The sequence below is a fragment of the Podarcis gaigeae genome, assembly GCF_964106915.1.
Source record: "Podarcis gaigeae genome assembly, chromosome: 11".
NCBI classification, from domain to species: domain Eukaryota; kingdom Metazoa; phylum Chordata; class Lepidosauria; order Squamata; family Lacertidae; genus Podarcis; species Podarcis gaigeae.
Genome location: NC_139687.1, coordinates 1,971,926 through 1,993,858, shown reverse-complemented (window position 1 = coordinate 1,993,858; position 21,933 = coordinate 1,971,926). Strand labels below are relative to the sequence as shown.

The 21,933-nt window shown below is 41.7% G+C and overlaps 1 protein-coding gene across 7 annotated transcripts in view; it reads left to right on the top strand.

Annotated features, from left to right (window-relative positions):
• CEMIP2 (cell migration inducing hyaluronidase 2) overlaps positions 1 to 21,933 on the top strand; it is a 62,355-nt gene that overhangs the window by 15,958 nt on the left and 24,464 nt on the right. For all 7 annotated transcript variants that reach the window (XR_014555944.1, XR_014555945.1, XR_014555946.1 and 4 more), the window contains exons 3-9: positions 3,623 to 3,763; positions 7,733 to 8,294; positions 13,223 to 13,392; positions 16,388 to 16,576; positions 19,007 to 19,176; positions 19,750 to 19,959; positions 21,059 to 21,264. Coding sequence is in view for 3 of the 7 variants with exons in the window: in XM_083701896.1 (XP_083558022.1) it covers positions 3,623 to 3,763; positions 7,733 to 8,294; positions 13,223 to 13,392; positions 16,388 to 16,576; positions 19,007 to 19,176; positions 19,750 to 19,959; positions 21,059 to 21,264 (1,648 nt within the window). In the remaining 4 variants the exon portion in view is untranslated. The remainder of the gene's footprint in view (positions 1 to 3,622; positions 3,764 to 7,732; positions 8,295 to 13,222; positions 13,393 to 16,387; positions 16,577 to 19,006; positions 19,177 to 19,749; positions 19,960 to 21,058; positions 21,265 to 21,933) is intronic.

Sequence of the window (21,933 nt, the reverse complement as noted above, 5' to 3'; positions counted from 1 at the left end):
CACACATAATTATTCCTCTGTTAAAAAACAAAAGAAAGGGACCGTTCTCTGTTGTTGACACTAGTGACTGTGATAAAGGCCCATTGGCTTCATCTGTTCTCACGTTCTGTGCTTCCACAGCAAAGTTACATAACGTATAGAACAGCAGTAGAGAACTACTTGTCAGCATCCATATAGTCCCGCTCAAGGTGGCATTTTCCAGAAAAGTGTATACCGTATTTTTCGCTCCATAAGACACACTTTTTCTCTCCTAAAAAGTAAGGGGAAATGTGTGTGCGTCCTATGGAGCGAATGCAGGGGGGAGGCAGGCAGGAAAAGCCCCCCAAAGCCGCACACAAGCTTCGTGCGGCTCTTGCGAGCTTTTCCTCAGGAGGGAGAAGGGACTGATGCTGCCAGTCAGTCCCTTCTCCCTCCTTGTAGAAAAGCCCGCAGGAGCTGCACGCTCCTTAAAGGGTGCGCGGCTTTTGTGGGCTTTTGCGGGAGGTGGGGGTATTGCCTCTCCCGGCTGGGGGGGGGGCCAGGCTTCCCCAAGAAGCTCGCGGAGCAGCAGGAAGGCTGTGCGCCTTTCCGCTGCTCCCCGACCTGCTCTTTGGGGCAGTCGGTGGGCTTCCCCCCGCCAGCCCCAAAGAGCAGGTCACAAGGAACTCCCGCTGCGCTCCGGAGGCTTCGGGTTGCCTTCACTGAAGCCTAGAGAGCGAGAGGGGTCGGTGCGCACCGACCCCTCTTGCTCTCCAGGCTTCCAAGGTAGCCGCCTGAAGGCGACTGAACGCACCTTGAACGGCACATTGTTTTAGAGGGGGAGAATTTTTTTTCTTGTTCTCCCCCTCTAAAACAAGGTGCGTCCTATGGTTTGGGTGCGTCCTATAGAGTGAAAAATACGGTAAATGTCTTTCCTAGTCTCATTACATGAACAGTGTTTTCTGAACAAAATACAGGACAGCATTGTACACACTGCAGTAGAAGCATGTCTGTCAAGAACACTGGCAGGAACAGCAAAGAACCAGAGCAGAATTTCTCCAGGTGATGAGTATTCTTGTGCAGCATCATCACAGCTGATATTCCTTCACGCCATGTGCCCAACGGCTAGATGTCATCGTGCATTTAGGGTTGGATTCCCATAATGAGCCCCTTCAGCGGAAGCCCTGCACAAGGACGTTTGCTTGCACAGCGAGGCTTCCTGCCCCACCTCTTCCCCCTCTGTGCCCCACCCACACTTCCTGAGGTTGGGGGGAAGGAATCATTCCATCTGAACATAAAATTCCTCACATAAACCAATTATTCATGTATTTATTGCATTTATAGCCCAGCCTCCCAGAAGCCCAAGGTGGTGTACATGGTTCTCTTGCCCATTTTATCCTCACAACAACCCTGTGCGGTAGTGAGGCTCAGAGTGAGTGACTGGCCCAAGTCATGCAGTTTTCATGGCTGAGTGGGAATTTGAACCCAGGTCCTGCTCCTACACTCTAACCATGCTTCTTATTTGACTAACCGTGCAGTTCTTGCTTGGTGGTAATTAAAGTAACTCCTCTCCTTATTAGTTCTGAGATTCACTCCTAGAATGTAAATCAATTACAATGAAGGGAGAAAGAGCTTCTAACCCATTTGAATCCCATGTTTATTTCTACACTGTTACTGGGTTGTTAAAATAACTTTTAGTATCTCTTATGTTAACGTGATAGAGTTGACTCCAGAGGAGAGACTGGATTAGAATTGTTTAAAAAATGTATCTCCCCTCCTCTTCAAACACATCCAATTATTTCTTCTTCTTTTAGCCTTCCCTTGGACAATTAATGATCCCACAGGGGTTACAATGTATAAATAAAACAGATCCAATCAGAGATCCCAACCACATAAAAATGCAAATGATAACAGTATTGCTTGCAAACCTGCCCTCAGTAGGGGGCCATATTAAATCAAACTCCTGCAAAAACCTTGAGCGAAGAGATGGAGTTTAGACAGTGCATTTAAAACTAAGTCTCTAATAAAAATTACTACAGTGTCAAATAACATTTATTAAGTGTTTCTGATAACTGAAATAGTCAACAAGAATTGTCTAATTACTAAAATTCATTAATATAGTTTTAAGCATTATTAGCACTTGCACTGATAATTGGCACAGATGGTTTGAAGAAGTGTGCTTAAGATGAGTGATGGGGAGAAATTCCTAATCTCAGATAACTGGAAAAGGGCAAAAGGGGAGGGATCACAAATGCAAGATCACACGGCAGTATTGCTGAGAACCACTAGCACTACAATTTGATTTATCCATGGTCTTTGACTGGCGGGTCATGGTCCTGTCAGAGGTTAGTCGTAACAGAATACGACCGCCATGCAAGTATAGGGCGAAAGACTGAGGAATGAAGTCCCCAAAGCATGTTTGGTTACAAGTGGGTCCTTGGTCTGAAAAGGTTGAAGACTAGAGGATTGAAAAAAGACGGGCCTTCCAGAACTGGACCAAACGTCCACCTAATATTGTATTCTGTTTACAGCAATTGGTTTGTCACAAATGACTCATCCTCATGTCTAAAATTGTGTGGTTGTTTTGTTAAAACATTTATTTTGCAATTTAAGCTGCTCCTGGGGATCTCTATAGTGAAAAGGGGGGTGTTGCATATTTTAAATAAAAAGCACGGTCATTTTATTTCATTTCAAACTGCATTCAGAAGGGTTTGGGTTTTTTGGCAGGGCAACTCCACATGGACATGCAAGTAACAAGAAGCTAAAGAATAATAAGAAATCTATTGTAATTAAGGGGGAAAGCACTAAGCAAGAGAGGGAATCCAAAGTAATTATGTTTTATCAGCATGAGCCAAATAAGTTTAATAGCAGGAAGCAACTCCTAATAGTCAAGTGAAACTTACTGTAAAGCTTTCTCTAAAAGGAAACAGGAGCAACATGAGTGTAATTTTCACAATTTTATTGCATCCAAGTAAAGTATTGTATCAGGAAATGTTGAATCACTGGTAAGGAAGAATAGAGAGAAGGGAAATGAGTAGTTTGGCTGAATGAGTCAGTAACTTGTGGATATTTTACATGACTCATTGCAGTACATGGGGGCAGAATGGAGCTAATGGCTCCCTTTTTTCACAGAAGGGCTGAAAAGGAGACCATTGCAGGCTGTGATTAGAACAAAACAGAAAATGAGTATCTTAAACAGTAAAAAATGGCAATTGGATGAAGATGCCCTGTAAACACTGGGACCCATGTAAAAATGGTCTTAATGTGGGCCAAAACTCAGAAGCTGAAGAGCAATGGTATTTCCTAATGTGAAATGTATATCCAAATGAATTATGGGAACAGCTGAACAGAGAGAAAAACTGAACAAAAACCCCAGGCATTTTGCATTGCCCTCTGAAACTCTAAAGCGGGCATGCTCCTTTCCAGGGGCTATAAAATGAAAAGGTAAGAAAGACTGCCGAGTATTGATTGACTAATGTGAAAGTGCAGATCACTTTACTTGAACTTCATTCAGATTCAGAGGATTTTTCTTATGGGTAGAATGGAGAGCTTTTTACTGTGTCTTTATTCAAATCTGATACCAACAGAGTTGGATAAAAATACTTGAAGCATGAGTTGGCTGCCTTGATACTTCAGTTATAAGTGTTTCTTGCTTCTGTTGCAGAAAATTGTCCAGATCAAAATCCTCGCCTTAAGAACTGGAATCCTGGACATGATCGAGAAAACAAAGTTGTACTCAAACAGGGAGATTTGTTTCGCCTCAGTGTGGATGCTACAGTGCACTCTATAGTGATACAGGATGGAGGTATGTAAAGTGACATCCCAGCTTCAACATATCTTAGGGCCAAACTGACAAGATGAAGGAGCTGTGTTTACTTATTCCTATGTTTTTTCCACTTACAAGGAAAAAGGAGTGTATGTGTATAGCCTAAATTTTAGAATGGTATAATAATATAAGTCTAGAATACGTAATTTTAATAAAATACTTTTATAATTACAATGTTTTATATTTTATTTATTATAAAGTTACGATCACACACACACACTTTTGCGTGTGAATATAGAAAGGTGTAAAGTGTTGGACTAGGACCTGGGGGACTCAGGGATGAAGCTGGCTGGGTGACCTGGGTGCTAGTCACTGCCTCTTGGCCTAGCCTGCCTCACAGGGCGGCTGGGGGATTTCAGTGAAGGAGAGAGAGACCCATATGCATTACACTGTGCTCCTTGGGGGGGAAAGGTGGGGTCTTGGTGTCGTCATGTGGCTGAAGGGAGCTGCACACTCCTCACTCTCCTTGGTTGTGCTTGGTCACCAAGACATTTTTCTCCTCAGCCCAGTTCTCTTCTGGTATCAGATCTGGGCCTTCAGGAGGAGATGGACAGGATTCTGTTCCCCTCATAGGCATAAACTTTCTGTTGTAAAGAAACATCTCAATCCCTACTTCCCCTCATCTTTTGTTATGATAGTTTTGGGGAGGTGTACTAACACATTGACGCAGGTGGCGCTGTGGGTTAAAGCCTCAGCGCCTAGGACTTGCCGATCGAAAGGTCGGCGGTTCGAATCCCTGCGGCGGGGTGCGCTCCCGCTGCTCGGTCCCAGCGCCTGCCAACCTAGCAGTTCGAAAGCACCTCCGGGTGCAAGTAGATAAATAGGGACCGCTTACCAGCGGGAAGGTAAACGGCGTTTCCGTGTGCGGCTCTGGCTCTGGCCAGAGCAGCGATGTCACGCTGGCCACGTGACCCGGAAGTGTCTCCGGACAGCGCTGGCCCCTGGCCTCTTGAGTGAGATGGGCGCACAGCCCCAGAGTCTGTCAAGACTGGCCCGTACGGGCAGGGGTACCTTTACCTTTACCTTACTAACACATTGAAAGGATATCCTGGGTAAACAGTGTGAGGAAAAACTAACACTTTATTTTTCTCAATATTTCTTCCTATCTAAGGCATTTTCTATCGCAGCACTATATAAAATAATGTTGCACATAATTGGTCCATTTTTGAAATTGTTTTTTAGAATATAGCATTTGAAAAGATAGGGAACAATTAACATTGGAATCATGCAGTATTTCCAAATCTTGCGAGATTACATTACGAGAAGGGCGGGGGCAAAGTTCATAAAGTGGTGTCGTGAGTTAGCTCGTTGCTAAGGTATTACTCGGTAATTGTTTCAGTCATTTCTTTTACTGAAAATGCTATTTGGCGTGAGGGAAAAAAACATACGTCCCTAAAACATAACTTGTATTTGTTATATTTGTGGATATTAACAGATCTCCAAGAAATGACTATCATACTGCAAATGACATAAATTTTTACTGTTTACATTCAGTACAAGTTACATTGGAACAGGGAGCGGGCAGAGCTGAGTAACAGAGCAGCTTCAGAACAGGCATTTAAACCCAATCCATCCAAACGGAAGTTTCCTCCCAGTTTACTTCCTGTGCAGTAGAAACATTCTCTTCATAGCAGTTAACTTAGAGCATTTGTAGGAAAAAGCAATGGGAGAAGTTTACACTGAGCTCTGCCACCTCTCCCTCCCTTACTTGGGTGGCTCCTGTGGGGCAGGTGGGGCGCTCACTGGGGCCTCTTCGGTTTCCGCTGCCTGAGGCAGCTGCCTCACCCCATGTCATGGTGGACCGCCTCTGACTTCAGATGTTTTGGCCTACAACTCCCGTCACCTGGTTGGTGGTTTCTGTTCTATCCATCCTTTTTTTTTATAAATATTTTATTGATTTTCCAACACATATTGAACACACAATACAATACACTATACAAAGACAAACAAACACACAAACACACACAAATATAATTTCAAAACCTTCTTTTCATAAACATTGCTTCTCCGACTTCCCCATACCTCTCCTTTCTGCATCCCTATTTCCAAATTTCTTTCAGCAAATCCTCACTTAATTTAACTAATTGCTCTTTTTTCCCCTTCTCTCTTACCTAATCATTTACAGCTGTAATCCTCTTTTTTTCTCTAACCTCGACATTTTAGCACTCATTAATTTTATAATCATTCTTAAGATAAACTTTAAATTTGTTCCAATCTTCCTCCACCGTCTCTTTTCCTTGGTCACGGATTCTGCCAGTCATCTCGGCCATACCCATGTAGTCAATCACCTTCGTCTGCCATTCTTCCAGAGTGGGTAGTTCTTGTGTCTTCCAATACTTTGCAATAAGTACCCTTGCTGCTGTAGTAGCGTACATAAAAAAAGTCCTGTCTCTCTTTGGCACCAATTGGCCGACCATGCCCAGGAGAAAAGCCTCTGGTTTCTTATGAAAGGTACATTTAAGTACCTTCTTCATTTCATTATAGATCATTTCCCAGAAGGCCTTAATCCTCGGGCATGTCCACCAAAGGTGGTAGAAAGTACCTTCAGTTTCATTACATTTCCAGCATTTGTTATTGGGCAAATGATAAATTTTAGCCAGCTTGACTGGGGTCATGTACCACCTGTAAATCATTTTCATAATATTCTCTCTTAGGGCATTACATGCCGTAAACTTTATACCGGTGGTCCATAACTGTTCCCAGTCAGCAAACATGATATTATGACCAATGTATTGTGCCCACTTAATCATTGCTGATTTAACTATTTCATCTTGTGTATTCCATTTCAGCAACAAATTATACATTCTTGACAAATTCTTAGTATTGGGATCTAGCAATTCTGTTTCAAGTTTTGAGCTCTCCACCTGGAAGCCAATTTTTCTGTCTTGTTTATATACCTCCATTATTTGATAATAATGGAGCTAATCTCGTACTTTAAACTTCAATTTCTCATAGCTCTGTAATTTCACTTTCTCACCCTCTTGTTCTAAAATTTCCCAGTATTTTGGCCATTTAGATTCCATATTAAGTTTTTTCGCCTCCTTGGCTTCCATTGGCGACGGCCACCTTGGGGTTTTATTTTCCAACAGTTCTTTATAATGAGTCCAAACATTATATAAAGCTTTCCTAACAATATGGCTTTTAAAACCTTTGTGAATTTTTACCTTGTCATACCATATATATGCATGCCAACCAAACCTAATATTAAACCCTTCTAAATCTAAAATGTCTGTGTTCTCAAGAAGAAGCCAGTCTTTCAACCAGCAGAAGGCTGCTGATTCATAGTACAATTTTAAGTCCGGCAGGGCAAATCCCCCTCTTTCTTTTGCATCAGTTAATGTTCTATCCACCCTTATCCTGCTAAATCCTCAGAGGAAAGTAAGCACAGCCATGTTACTTTTACAACTGTTTTCACTTAATTTGCTTCTTCCTTTTAATATCCTTTCCAAGTCTATACGTCTGCATATCTTCCCCATCTAGCTACTTCTTTGTTATTATGTTGTCGTTCTGGTCTGTTTTCAACATTTATTACTCCTGACTTCCTTTGGTACATTTTTTGCATCTTTGCCAGGCATATCAAATACCTGCAGATTAAAAATACTGCTTGGTCACCAGTGTTTAAGAGCCTTACACAGCAAGATTTGTTTGGTAACTTTGCAAGGGCAAGATCCGGCTCGTAGGATGCAGTGCAGAATGTTTTGTTCAGCTGCTTTTGGTTCTTTGTACTTTTCCTTCCTCTGATAACTCCTTGACAAACTGAGTTATGCAGATTTCCATTCGAAAACTGCTTTGTGTATTGAAATATAATGCTCACTAATTTTTTAAAGCTTTGTTATTAATGCAGTGATTAGTGTTTTTTTCTATACCACAGCGAATTTTTATTCCTCAAAAAATAGTTGGTTAATACTTACTTTATTGGTTGCTTACCAAAAACATTGTTCGCTATAGGATTGCTTGTCTTTGGAGATGATGAAAAGGGATCCAGAAATATAACACTACGAACACGGTTTATCCTGATAAAGGATGGGGGAGCGCTTCATATTGGAGCAGAGAAATGTCGTTATAAATCCAAAGCAACTATCACCTTATATGGCAAAATGGATGAAGGTGATTATGTGCCAACATTTGGCAAAAAGTTTGTGGGTGTTGGCCCTGGTGGAACACTGGAATTGCATGGAATTCAGAAGTTATCCTGGACTTCTCTGTCAAAAACTCTGTATTCTTCAGGATTGGCCTCTGGCTCATATACTTTTGAAAAGGATTTTTCCCGAGGCCTCAATGTGAGAGTTATTGATCAAGACACTGCACAAGTTTTGGCAATGGACAGATTTGATACTTATGAATCTCAGAATGATAGCAGGAGACTTCAGGATTTCCTAAAAGGCCAAGATTTTGGTCGCATTGTTGCTATTGCTGTGGGAGATTCAGCTGCTAAAAACCTACTAGATGAAACCAGAACAACAATACAGAATCTTCTGGGAAGTAAGCTTGTCAAAGGATTGAGTTACAGGTAAAAAAAAAAAATGTATTCTGTGCTCTTGTGGGGAAAAAGAAACTAATTTAAATTTCCTTTGGAGTTCAACCTGTATGTTCTAGCTCATGTTTTGACTTATGCAAATGTATGAATATGATAGGTTGTGCTTCAGAATATATCTTTGGAGGCAGCACAAGGAAGATGGTTAGTTTAATATTTTAAAGTTATAAACCCTTGTGAATTATAACAACTCAGCTTGGAGTTGTAACTGTATACCCTTCCTCCCTTGAATTAGGGTATTTCAGTAATATGGCCATGCAACACTCCAAAATTTCATGCATATATTTTCCTTTGGGTATTCATCATGCTGCACCCCTATATTCAAATTTACATTGCATCAAAGTCTTCCCCCTCTGTTATTTTGGTTTTCATTGCAAGAATTAATACTAGCTATACAGACAAGTACCACAACACTGCTTCTCTTCGTTGTTTTTGAATGTCTGTGTGCCAGTATTTGAAACTGTAAACTTGGTACACAAATTTTTACAAATTTTGATTTTAAAATTGAGCTTAAATATTTATTTTCTTACATTTCTTCTATCATGGACACCAAAGCGCATCGTCCCTGGGTGGTCACCCATCCAGGCATTGACCAAATCTACCTAGCCTTCAGGACATGCTCTAGGAATATTGGAGGTTTTGGGCCGGGGGAGAGCCAGAAGTTGCTAGTTGAAACCATATACATATTTATTGTTGATCGTTTGGTATAATAAAAGTAAATTATTTTATTCAGTTCTTTGATTTGTATATTTAACAACTGATAGTCTGAAAGCAAAGTCTTTTCTTCGCACATGAGTCAACTAGTTGTGTTGTAATTAGTGGTTAATCCACCCCTGCATACACACACTGCAAACATGACACATGCATTTGTTACATGATACATGTAATGTACCTACAGTTTTCCTACATACAAATACAAATATATGTGCAGGAAAATCATCTTCTAAGAAGCGGCCATAAGACTCACTTTGAATTATGTTCCTTCCGTGAAAGATCTTGAAAGCAGGCCCATCCTGTAAAATTCCCTGGTGTGCTTTTACTCTGCCCTGAAATGGCATTTAAAAGTCATGAGGAGAAAGAAAGGAAGGGAAGGGATTCCAAGTATAATGATGAAACATGCTGTGATTGGTTTACCTTCAGCTCTTGTAGTCCTGAAATTGTTTAAAAGAAAAATGTGGAAAATTTATTTCATTTCTCTAGCTAACCTCTGTGTAAGATTCCTCTGACTGTCCAATTGTTTTTCAAAACATTTTCTTTTATTGTTTGCTTTAATTTTTTTATCTGAAATTTCTGGATTGTATAAAAGGGTACTACTGCTTTATTTCAGTGTGGATTCATTTCAGATTGTTTTTATAGTTCGTTGTAGGCCACCGTGATGACACCTATTGTGAAAAGACAGGGTAGAATTGTTTGAGCCTGTGCCAGTCCAGCGTATTTGAAATAATAGAGGAGACAGATTCATCTCACTACTGTCTGCAGCCGTTCTTTCATTTCAAGTGAGAGGTATCTCACTCTAATAAACTTGGTGCTATAATGGCATTAGAGGAAAGGTTAAGGAGTAGATTGCTTTCCAGTGTTGTTTCCTAAGTGAAGTGGTGATTCATGCTGAGCATGAATTAAGAAGTGGTGGATATTTCTGATGGATTAGAGAGAGAATGTGTTGTTGCATGGGCTCCCTAGTAAATGTAAATTTGACTACTACTTTAACTTGGTGTGTTTTAGCAGGCTCTTTTACTTCAGACTTGCGCTTCTTTGCCTCATGGGGTGACTGGGCTATTCAGGGCCAGAGCTTTGGTCATCTTTATGTGTCACCTGAAGATACAGGCATTGGAAGTTGAGCTAGGAATTTCCTTCTCATTCTATTTGTCCCCCTTTTAATTTTTTTAAAAAAGCATGTTCATCTTAGGAACTTGGCTGCTGGCTTGGTAGCTGGCTGAGTACAGGCCAGAGTTGGGCAGCTGACTGGCCAGAGGGATTTGTCCCCCAGGGGCACTGCACCACATTGGCTCTCATATGCTGGCTAAAATTCTAGCCCTGTGAGGGCCTGTACTTGACAGCTGCACCACGTGGGTCTGGCTCCAACAATACTGAGCTTTTCCTTGCGCTTGAAAGGCAGAAGCTACAACTGCTGCAGGAAACTATTCCATTGAGTTGAAATTCTTGGATAATTTGAAATGCAGCATCAGCAGACTTATGTGCCCAGCAAATGTATTATGTAGTTCATAACCATGTTATATGAATGATGTAACATAGAGTGAAGACCTACTAAGAGCTACTGTTCTAGTTTAAAATAAGAATGCCAATTTTATAGCAGTTTGAAAGCACGTCAAAGTGCAAGTAGATAAATAGGTACTGCTCCGGTTGGAAAGTAAACAGCGTTTCCGTGTGCTGTGCTGCTCTGGTTCGCCAGAAGCGGCTTAGTCATGCTGGCCACATGACCCGGAAGCTGTCTGCGGACAAACGTCGACTCCCTCGGCCAATAAAGCGAGATCAGCGCCGCAACCCAAGAGTCGGTCACGACTGGACCTAATGGTCATGGGTCCCTTTACCTTTTTACTATGAAGCAACTGGGTTAAAAGCACTGGTCCGGGGGGGGGGGGAGAGTAGAAATTCTATCTCTCCCCCCTTTCCTAACATCTTGCTATTCTCTATGTTGTTATTAAGGCTTAATTTGTGAGTCAGATCATTTCAGGCACTTTGCTGTACCAGCTGCTTCTCTCCCAGTTCCAAACAGATATTTCAAATGAAACCATTAATTCTGCGTGAAAAGTAACTCTCCCTGAAAGCTTAAGCCTTTGCTCCAACTGAGGGTGAAGACAAAAGTCCTGTCAAAATATGCTGGGAGCCTTGAGCCCACATTTTCTGTCCTGAAAACTGATGCCTTGGAATGCAGTAAATGTTCATTCAAGCCATATCCAGTCACATTTTAGGGAGCCTGTGTGTGTCTTTACCTTAGCATGGCCAGTTCTGCAGCTACTGACATCCTTGTGCAGCAGCCTGCATAGGTGCAGTGTTACCGTTTTTGTATTCTGTGCTAGGTTCTTTGGTAATGCTCAGTTTGTGTCTTGCTTCACACACGCTGTCTGTGGTTCTCTATCAAGTTCAGCTTACGAATCTTCCTTAGCATTCTTGTGTCTTGGCAGGAAGGGGAAGGGGTGTCCCTCAGCGATGGAGCATTTGCAGAATGCCCTAGGATATCTAGGTATAGGGCTGTTTGAAAGCCCTAGAGAGCCACTGCCTGTCAGTGTCAAAAATACTGAGCAAGTCTGATCTGATACAAGGCAGTTTTTAAAGTTTCTATGAGGAGCTTATAATGTGGAAGCTGGAGGGACCTGGAAGCTCCTCTTAAGAGACACCCCCCCCTCTCTCTCCCTCCCTCCCTCCCTCCCTCCCTCCCTCCCTCTCTCCCTCTCTCTCTCTGCCCCCTCCTCATTTGCATATGAGATGGGGAATGTGTGTGCTCTTATGGTGTTTGCAGAGCAGTTCATGGTTTTGGAGCGCAGTCTTGCAGAGCCCTCACTGCTCTGATTTTGAAAGGGAAGCAGTCTGCTGTTGCCACTCCCTTGTCCCCTTTAAATCCATAACCTGCAACATTGCAGAGGTTCATAGTACAGTCTATGTTTTTTCACTGTAATGGTGTCAGCCCTCTCAGCAGACATCCTGCCAATTCAAACGAGAGTGGATAACATCCATATCTGAGGTGCCTGGAATTGAAGTTGGACTGTTATGTTTAAAACTGGTGACTGTACAAGCTTTTCATAAAGAACACTGAGCTAAAAATATCACACAACAGTTTTCTTGAGCAGTTGTGTGCTGTTTAAATTTAGCTCTCCACTTGTGGAGGTTCTAAATGTAGGAATTGCTGGAAATGTTGATACCAGTTGGCATGCAACTTGAGGGAAAAGAGGGATGGTTGGAAGAAAACGAAATCCCTTGGCTTTGGTGCTGCCAAGTCAGAGCTGGCTTAGATTAAAGCTAATAGGAAAATCAGGAGTAACTAGAGGCATGAACGTAATGCTAGGGCAGTATAGCTTTTCAAAGCTGGAGTTAGAGAAGAGAGTCTGGAGGAGGCTCTTGGCTTGCCTTCTGCTCTTGAACACGTAATTTATGGGGTGTCTTTATGGGGTGTCTACAATGAGGGCTCCATGCCAGCCTACTCAAATGTCCAGCTGCAGCACTGGCAATCTTTTATCAGCAAGGCTCCAGAAAATATAGGCATGGAAACGTTTTTCCATTATTGGTGTTCAGCATGGACCTACCAAAGAGTTTTCTTCAAGATGCCAAGGCACACAGTTAGTTCCACTGTGGTTCAAAATGCCAATCCTGTTTGCCTCTTTATTAGTGAGGCATAACACCCTCTCCATCCCTGCCAGTTGTTTCAACACAACAGAAAATGTAATGAATTTCACAGAGTTAGGGATGTAGTATCTTTTACTGTTTTATGATTTTCCTTTTTATTGGATAATATACAAATATATGTAATTGGTTTCCATCTAGAGGAGAAAGTACTCCTTTCCAGACAATTATGGGATTTAATTAAAATCTAATATTTCCATCTCCCACACTGAGAGCTGGGCTTGCACTACTTTTTCACAAGCAATTGTGAGTGGGAAACAACAGTCTATATACATCCTCAGGGTTTTTTTGTGGGGGGAGGGATATGGCAAGTGTTGCAATTTTTTGTGACTTCTGACAAGGGAGATGATAGCAATAGTACTTACAGCCTTATGCCCCAAAGTTATAAAATTCTTTCTCCTTTTTTTAAAAACGGATTTTGAAGAATGTATCAGAAAACTAAGAATAACAGTTTCTAATACATTTGTACATGCTGCATTCTTGCTACTTGTAAACACCTGCACTAAGGAAGAGTTTTGTACTTAAACATGTATTTTATTTTTTTCCAGGCAGGCCTGGGCTTTAGTTGGTGTAATTGGTGATGGAGATTCATCGTGTAGTGAGTCTGTGAGAAACTCTGAAAACCACAGCACGGGAGGGAAAGCTGTCGCACAAAGAGAATTTTTTACTGTGGACGGTCAGAAGTTTGCTGTGAGAGCTTTCAGTGAATGGGATGATGGTATGAATATACTTTATTCTTTTTTAAAAAAGCAATACAGGTGATGCAATAATTGAAAACAATCTTGTATAGCTGGAACTACTTAACTCTGAACGCACCTTCCTTCCATGCTCCTGTGCTGTCCACTGTCTGCTGTGATCCTGCTGGAAACCAGCAGTGTCTGTTCCAAAGCAAAAATCCAAAAGGGAATGTAGTTTATATTATTCTGTTCATGGAATCAAAGAATTGTAGAGTTGGAAGGGACCCTTAGGATCATCTAGTCCAACCCCCTGCAGTGCAGGGATATGCAGCTGCTCCATATGGGAATCAAACTTACAACCTTGGCATTATCAGCAGTCCTGTGCTTATAGCCAAAATAATAGAATACAGCAAGATGGAAGGATAGATCAACCTGCTAATAATAATAATAATAATAATAATAATAATAATAATAATAATAAAAGTTTAACTTATTTGCAGATGTTGAATATTATTATAATTCTTTGTTTCTATATATATTGAGTTGTTGCTTTGGAAAACTCATAGAATCATAGAGTTGGAAGAGACCACAAGGGCCATCGAGTCCAACCCCCTGCCAAGCAGGAAACACCATCAGAGCACTCCTGACATATGGTTGTCAAGCCTCTGCTTAAAGACCTCCAAAGAAGGAGACTCCACCACACTCCTTGGCAGCAAATTCCACTGTCAAACAGCTCTTACTGTCAGGAAGTTCTTCCTAATGTTTAGGTGGAATCTTCTTTCTTATAGTTTGGATCCATTGCTCCGTGTCCGCTTCTCTGGAGCAGCAGAAAACAACCTTTCTCCCTCCTCTATGTGACATCCTTTTATATATTTGAACATGGCTATCATATCACCCCTTAACCTCCTCTTCTCCAGGCTAAACATGCCCAGCTCCCTTAGCCGTTCCTCATAAGGCATCGTTTCCAGGCCTTTGACCATTTTGGTTGCCCTCCTCTGGGCACGTTCAGAAATGTGCAAAAAAAAGCGTCCCAAAGCACCAAAATCCTGACACACTTTTTCCACACAAAAGGTGGCAAACATATACCATCAGTCCTGGAAGTGTTCCAAGCTAAATCCCTAGCACAGCTATTATATGGGGCTCAGATCTGGACTGGCACTTACCTTGTATCTATGGAAGCTGTCCAATCAAAGCTCTTAAGGCAAATTATTTCTGTGCCACCTTACGTCCCAAACCCATCATTGCACTTAGAGGCCAATCTCCCTTCGGTAGAATTATGGATCTGGCGCAGGACATTTGACTTCTGGCTTCGCCTAAAATCCCCCCAGTCTAATATCGCTAGTGTTGCAAGACTGTCACAAGAGTGCCTGATCTAAAATAGTCTATCAAAAACTGCACAACCCCACAACAGCTACTCACCGTGGGTTATAGTAAAGCAAACAGTCTAATTTGTCAATGCCTAAATGATATCGATCGTCAGAACAACTTGGCCACAATAAGGAAATTTTGCCCATGGTATTTCCACTTTCCCACTTTGATTCTCTGGCACCCTATCTGCATAACCTAGCAATTCCAAAATACAGACACGCTTTTACCCTCGCAAGATTGAATGTATTGCCCTTGGCTGTACTTGGGGGACGATTCCAACAGATTCCATACAAAAAACGCTTATGTCACTGTGGAGATGGCAGCACTGAATCAGTAGTGCATGCCCTCCTGGCTTGCACTTTTTACAAAGACATTATGACATTATCACCCCTCTTTTATTGTCCATTCTGGGTTGCCCAACCACTTCCACAGTCTCTTTTCTCTTTTCTCTGGCAGATGAAGAGGAGCAGGTGACAGCAAAGGTTGCAAGGTTTTTAGCTGGGGCAATCAGAATAAGGTCCACAATTTGACTGCTGATTCAGCAGTGTGTGTTATATAATTGACTGCTTATTTTGTTCTGTGTATGCCACAATGTTTTTTGTTGCTATGGCTGATGGCTGACGCAAAAAAAAAAGTTTCATTCATTCTTTCATATGCACACATACTGTTTAATAAAAGGTCAACAACTTTGGGAAGCCCCCCTCAAAACTAAGCTCAATAACTTTGACCTGCCCCCAACCCCCCATGGGTAGATCAGTGCCACCCCCACCCCCCGAGTAGATCACAGTCTCTTGGGAGTTGAATGTCCCTGAGATAGATGGTTCACTCTTTTTTCATTGGTCTCTTCCTTTGTCTTTAGTTCCCCACCATTCCATTCTCCTTCCTACCTGGTTTTCAGTTTGTTTCCTCTTAATCAGAATTGTGTGGTTATTGAGTCTCTATTTAGGCTGGTGTTTTGCAAGGTGTTATCCCTTAGGAGTCTTTTTCTATTGTTGTTGTTTAGTCGTTTAGTCGTGTCCGACTCTTCGTGACCCCCTGGACCAGAGCACGCCAGGCACCCCCTTCTTCCACTGCCTCCCACAGTTTGGTCAAACTCATGCTGGTAGCTTCAAGAACACTGTCCAACCATCTCGTCTCCTGTCGTCCCCTTCTCCTTGTGCCCTCCATCTTTCCCAATATCAGGGTCTTTTCCAGGGAGTCTTCTCTTCTCATGAGGTGGCCAAAGTCTTGGAGCCTCAGCTTCATGATCTGTCCTTCCAGTGAGCACTCAGGGCTGATTTCCTTCAGAATGGATAGGTTTGATCTTCCTGCAGTCCATGGGACTCTCAAGAGTCTCCTCCTTTTCTACTAAAGACTTTTTATTTTGCATTTCTGTGAATTTTTAAGTAAACCACAAGTCTGCTGACACCTCCCTCTGAAGCATGGATGGTGCAGTGTTGTCTTTGCTTCAATAAGCATGGGAATATTTTGGGCGGTGGGGGGAGTGGATAAGGAATCACATGAGAGAATAAGCAATTGATAATTTCCTCTTAGCTGCTGTACAATGTTTTTAATCTTGTTTATTGATTTTAATGTGTAAATGTTTTGAGCATTTGAGGAAATGGTATTCATATGTTTTTAAAATAAATTAATATGTTTTGTTTGATTTTATTTATTTGTTTGTTTAAGGTGTTTCAAAGTCAGGTTTCCAGGTGGAAGCAGTGCATGGTGTGATCCTGGATCTGTCAGAAGATGTTAGCACCTGGAAGCCTGAAGACCAGATTGTTGTTGCAAGCACTGATTATTCTATGTACCAGGCAGAAGAATTCACCCTCCTTCCTTGTTCAGAATGCAATAGATATCAAATCAAAGTTAAAGGTATGGTGCAAGCTTTTGCTTTCCATGTGTCTGTGGTCCTGATGCCTAGTATAAATGCAGTCACATTGACTTTCTGGCATTGATAAACCTTTCCAGCTGCTTAACATTCACTGCAGTCTAAGATCCTCATTTGACCCTGACGTGACACATACACACACCATTGTACTTATCAGCACAAAGGAAAGGAAGTTTCATATCTCAAGTGTAGCATATGTCAGTGCTAAATTGTGTTTTGCTCTGGACGTGATTGAAATGCAGCTTGCCCTTTTGTGCAAAACAGCTTCCCTTTTCACTGATTAATGTCCTATGCGCTTTCCTTTCGCTCAGTTGTTTTGGGCTGCTCTCTTAACCACACAGGCATTTATCATTCTTTGATGTGTCACTGCTCTTTCTTCCTTCAGTGTTTGTGCCATATCTGTCTGCAACATTAACAGCTGGAGATCTCTTGTATGGAGTTAGGAGATCAGGATAGTAGTTCCCCTCCCTCCCTATATCATTTATTCTGTTATCACCAGGTTGGGCATCGCTTTCTCTTGGGTGAAGACAGAGGCAAAGTTCCGCCTTTTCTCTCTCACCCAGTAGCATTTCTCCATCTTCCCCATGCAGAGGACCTACCACTTCCTTGTTGCACTCCATCTAGGAAAAGCAAACTGATCTGTGCAGCTTGAAGCTGTGGTGAGACTGGGAGTTATGGTTAGGTGATCACGGTAGAGATGGTTGGTGGTGTATATTTGGGGTTTCAAGGCTTGGATGTGGGGTGGCAGGAAGAGTTGGAACCATCCATACCTGGACCTCGTAACTGTAGGGGGAAGGGAGAGGTAATTCAAGCCAAGAGATGCAGGTAGCATTTGGATACACATTTAGCTGTGTGCAAAGGTAAATAGCCTAAAGTTCTAGGAAGTGCTGTCTTAGAAATTTTTATTTCCTCTTGTGATCTGTGCAAGTTTCATATGATTTCTGAGGATTCTCTGGGGCAAAACTTTTCTGGTGTGCCCAGCTGCCCCTTTGGCTTGAAATACATATCTCAGCATCTTACTAGTGAAATTTAATTTCTGCTTCTCTTAATCCTTGGACTTCAGCATCTGCAGATGCTCTCTCACATGAATGAGGAAAGGCAAGCAAATTACTCCCATATGGAAGCAGTTCTTCAGCTTTCTGTTCATTTAATATCCAGTTTCCTTCAGTGTTCCAAAAATGTGTCAAGAGCCTCATCCCTTCCTACTTTTCAAACGTGTACAGTCTTCTAGGTTTTGACGGAAGAAATAAACTTAATTTGAGCTGTTAACATCTGGAGGTGTACATTAAGTTGTTTTCTTTGTTACTTTTTGTAGTTCGCATGCTAACGAGTTTGATTTGAAACTGCATCTATGCTATATGTGTTTAGAAAAAAATATGTTCCCTACATGGTTATGAAAGAGCTGTTGCACAGGTGGTCAATAAAAGTTTTACAGAACTTGTATTGCTAGACTGAAATGTTAGCTGAACACTTTCAGAAAAGAGTAATTTGGAACTTAAAGCTTTTATTGAAGTGAGACCAAGATACATGATAGTTTAGCTTTTTTTCCATCTTGGTGCTTTGTTATTGTTCTACTCTATGCCATGAAACCAGCCCACTTAGTAAAGAGAATCTTCACTATGGCAAAAGTGGATTTGGTAAAAATACTGGATTCTGCTAGATAAAAGGCCACTTTTAAACAGGAGAAGTTTGATTTTGGGTTGTTTTTTTAAGGCAAAGTAAAGGAATTTGTGATAAAACATTGAAGAGAGAGAGCGAGAAAGATATTAAATATTATATTTATCTGTAAAATTATTCCTAACTGTAGCTATGAGACCTGTGAAGCCATATCATATTTTCAGCTTCTGAAGCTATTAAAGTAGCTCATTCACTTTCCTTGTCTAATGTAAGTGTCCTACCCTACATTTTGGTGTGAATGTTAAAACTACATAAACTCAGCATGATAAAGGATTTGGAAGAAAGTAATTCTTGACTGCCACATCAACTGTCTCTCATCTCCCATTTATGTTTTTGGTCATCCATCTGCACATGGCCATTGTAGACCACTTTTCATTCCAGATAGTGCTCCTAAAAATAATTTGTATGGCAAAATCATCTGTGAACAAAATAATGAACGCTTGAGTGGGCTTCATTCTTCAAATTTGTACAGATCCTAGGAAGGTTTTCATAAGATCAAACCATATGTGAAAACTTCAGCATACCTGTTCATTTTCTTTCTGACACATGGCAGGCATAGCACTAGATCACATGAACTCCAAGGTGGGACAAGATTCATCTTCCACTCCATAGCTCTGCCTTTCCAGGAATGAAGCTTAACTGTGTTAGCAGGTTGCATACATTCACAACAGATAAGAATCAGAGACCTCCATTTTTCACTTGCTTTGCCTTTGAACATGAACTTCTCTTTCAAACAGAAATCCCTCAGTTCCTTCATATAGGAGAAATTGTTGATGGAGTGGACATGAGGGCTGAGGTCGGAGTTCTTACTCGGAACATCTTAATAAAGGGAGAGATGGAAGATTCCTGTTACACTGGCAAAGAGTGCCAGTTCTTCCATTTTGATACTTTTGGTGGACATATCCAGGTATGGACGGGGGGGGGGGGGCATGCATGTGGGGGTGCTAAATTGCTTCCTGTCATTGCCCCAGTAACCTTTGCTGATGCAGACTTTCCATGGTGATTATTCCCTTCCTGTTTTGAGATATAATATTTAAGTTGCCATATTTCAAAAAGTAAAGACCAGGACACTCCAAAGTTGTTGATCCAGGAGAAAGCACTGGCACAGACAGGAATTCTGCTTTTGAAATCCCGGTAGTGTCCAGGAAAATCCAGACGTATGGCAGTCCTATTACATGTACAAGTAAGGCTTGACACTGAATACAACTATGGCAGTCTTGCCTATAGCAGGGGTAGCCAATGTGGTGCCACTGGGGACGTGACCTGGAGCCTTACTCGTTTCAAAACTGTGCTCTGTTTATTACTCTTCAGTGTAATTGGATTTCCAATGTAATAGTTTTGATGCCGCTCTGTATTGTTGAGTGTTTATCTGGGGGGAAAGGCTGCTTTAAAGCTTGTAAATCACTGAACTGTTGTTGATCTGGGGGGGGGGGGGGGAATGAATTGGTAAACAATGAGATTATTTTTTGTGCTCTTCCAGATTCTGAAGAATTTCACCTCTGTTCACCTCTCTTACGTGGAACTCAGACAAATGGGTCAGCAGGTCCATGGAGCTTACCCTGTTCACTTCCACCGCTGTGAAGATGTGGACGAGAAAGGAGGGTACAACTACAGGACTTATGTAGAAGGCCTCTCAATTCATCACTGCTTCTCTAGATGTGTGACTGTTCATGCAACAAATGGCTTGCTGGTAATAGCAGTTCTCCTTTGCCTTCCCCTCTACTTCAAACTTCCTCTGTTATTGACCTCTTTGGATCATGCCATGCTAACCATGGTTAGTTGCAAACTTCTATTTGCAACTGTGGTTAGAAATGGTGTTGCAAACTGCCAGTGGTGTAAGCATAACACGAATCAAGGTTACAGCTGCAAAGGGAAGGGAGGAGAGACTCTGGGGCACTCAGGATCACATGGCCATGGTTAGGAGATCGGGCAGTATTTCACCTGCACAAATCTCTGGATGTGGGTTTTTGGATTTATTACTGTGCTTATCTCTTTCAGTCCTTATGGATATTAGCGTTTGTGAGGAGGTTTCATCCTAACTGTAGGATCTGATAAAGATGAATTGGGCAGTTTGTAATTGTTTACTTTTCTTCAGCAAAGAGGATGCACAGGAGTATGGAAGACTCATCATCGCTTGGCCTAAGCGTCAGGATCATCTAGAAGCTTTTTAAATTTGATTGACTGGTCTTACGTTTTGATGATAACACTAAGAGCCACTTCAATGTTCTTGGCCCTGGGAACCTGGAATCACGAGATTGCCTTTCCATGTTATCAATTGCTTGTATGCAGTGTTGCCTAGATGATTTGATCAAGTGCTAACCATGTCATGGAACTAGTATTGGGGAGTGGGACAGGGCTTTCCTAGCACATCACCCGAATAACATGCCACTGGCCTATGTGTCCCTATGAATACATGTGAAAATAGGGTTTAATGTTTTCATAAGTTTTTGTTTTGTTTGGGGAGTATGCTAGAATTTTTTTTATAATTTTTGAAATCTGCATTTTGCTCCTGAACCTCATGATTATTGTCAGCTATCTATCAACACATCTGGATAAAGTGATGTATGAGACATAGTATATAAACATATCTGGCAAGAATTTGAAGCCTAAGTTCATCCTAAAGTTCTGCATTTGTGGGCAGAAAATGTGTGTGGTTCATTATTCTGATTTAACTATTACATTGCTAACAGTGAAGTGTCTGTCCTACTGCAGCTGTCTCGAAATAGTGAAGATGTAATGCAGTTCTCAGTATAGGCTTTTGGGAATGACATAAACTTTTATTTCTGCAGATAAAAGACACCATTGGATATGACACACTAGGTCATTGTTTTTTCCTGGAGGATGGCATTGAGCAGAGGAATACACTGTATCATAACTTAGGGCTAGTCACCAAACCAGGCACACTCCTTCCCACTGACAGGAACAGCACAATGTGCCTGGCCATGAAGGATCATGTCTATGGAGCCTATGAGCCAGTTCCAACCACAGACTGCATGTGAGTGACTGGCTAAATGATTGGGGGGGGGGGGGCTGGAATTTCAGGTGCTGATTATTTGATTGGTATTCTATACAGAAGTAACTTCTTTTCAATAAACTACCCACAGTCAGTGTACATGGCTTCAGTGCTGGTATGTTGAAGGAGGCACTGTTGTACAGTGGCTAGCTCTCTATGCTGAGCCATTGAACACTTGGATTCAAATCACTGCTGAGCAGTGTAATTCATTAGGCAACTTTAGGCTAGCCAAAGAGATTGATTTGACAGGTTTGTTGAAATATGAGCTTAGCTGAATATATATTGCAACATTTAGCCTGTCTGAAGTCCATGGAATGCAGCAGGAAAGGTAGTGGGACGAAGACTTAGTGGCTTGGATCCAGAGCTGCCACGCTCCAATTCTCAGGGCTCTCTTCCATTCACGGAATGGCTTTAATCCAGTGAAGGTTTCCACTGGTGGAAAGGAAGGTGATTTTCGTTGATTTCCCTTTCCCCTTGTAGCCATTTCCCATGCTGCTCCAGAGGGTCCCCCACTCTCCAGAGCACATTTGGAGAAACATTGGGGAGAACTGGTGAAAATCATTCTCCTCTACCTTTTCCCACCAGCAGGTGCAAATATTCCTGTTTTAGGAAACAAAATGCATAATGTTCCAAACGACAAAAGGCTATTAA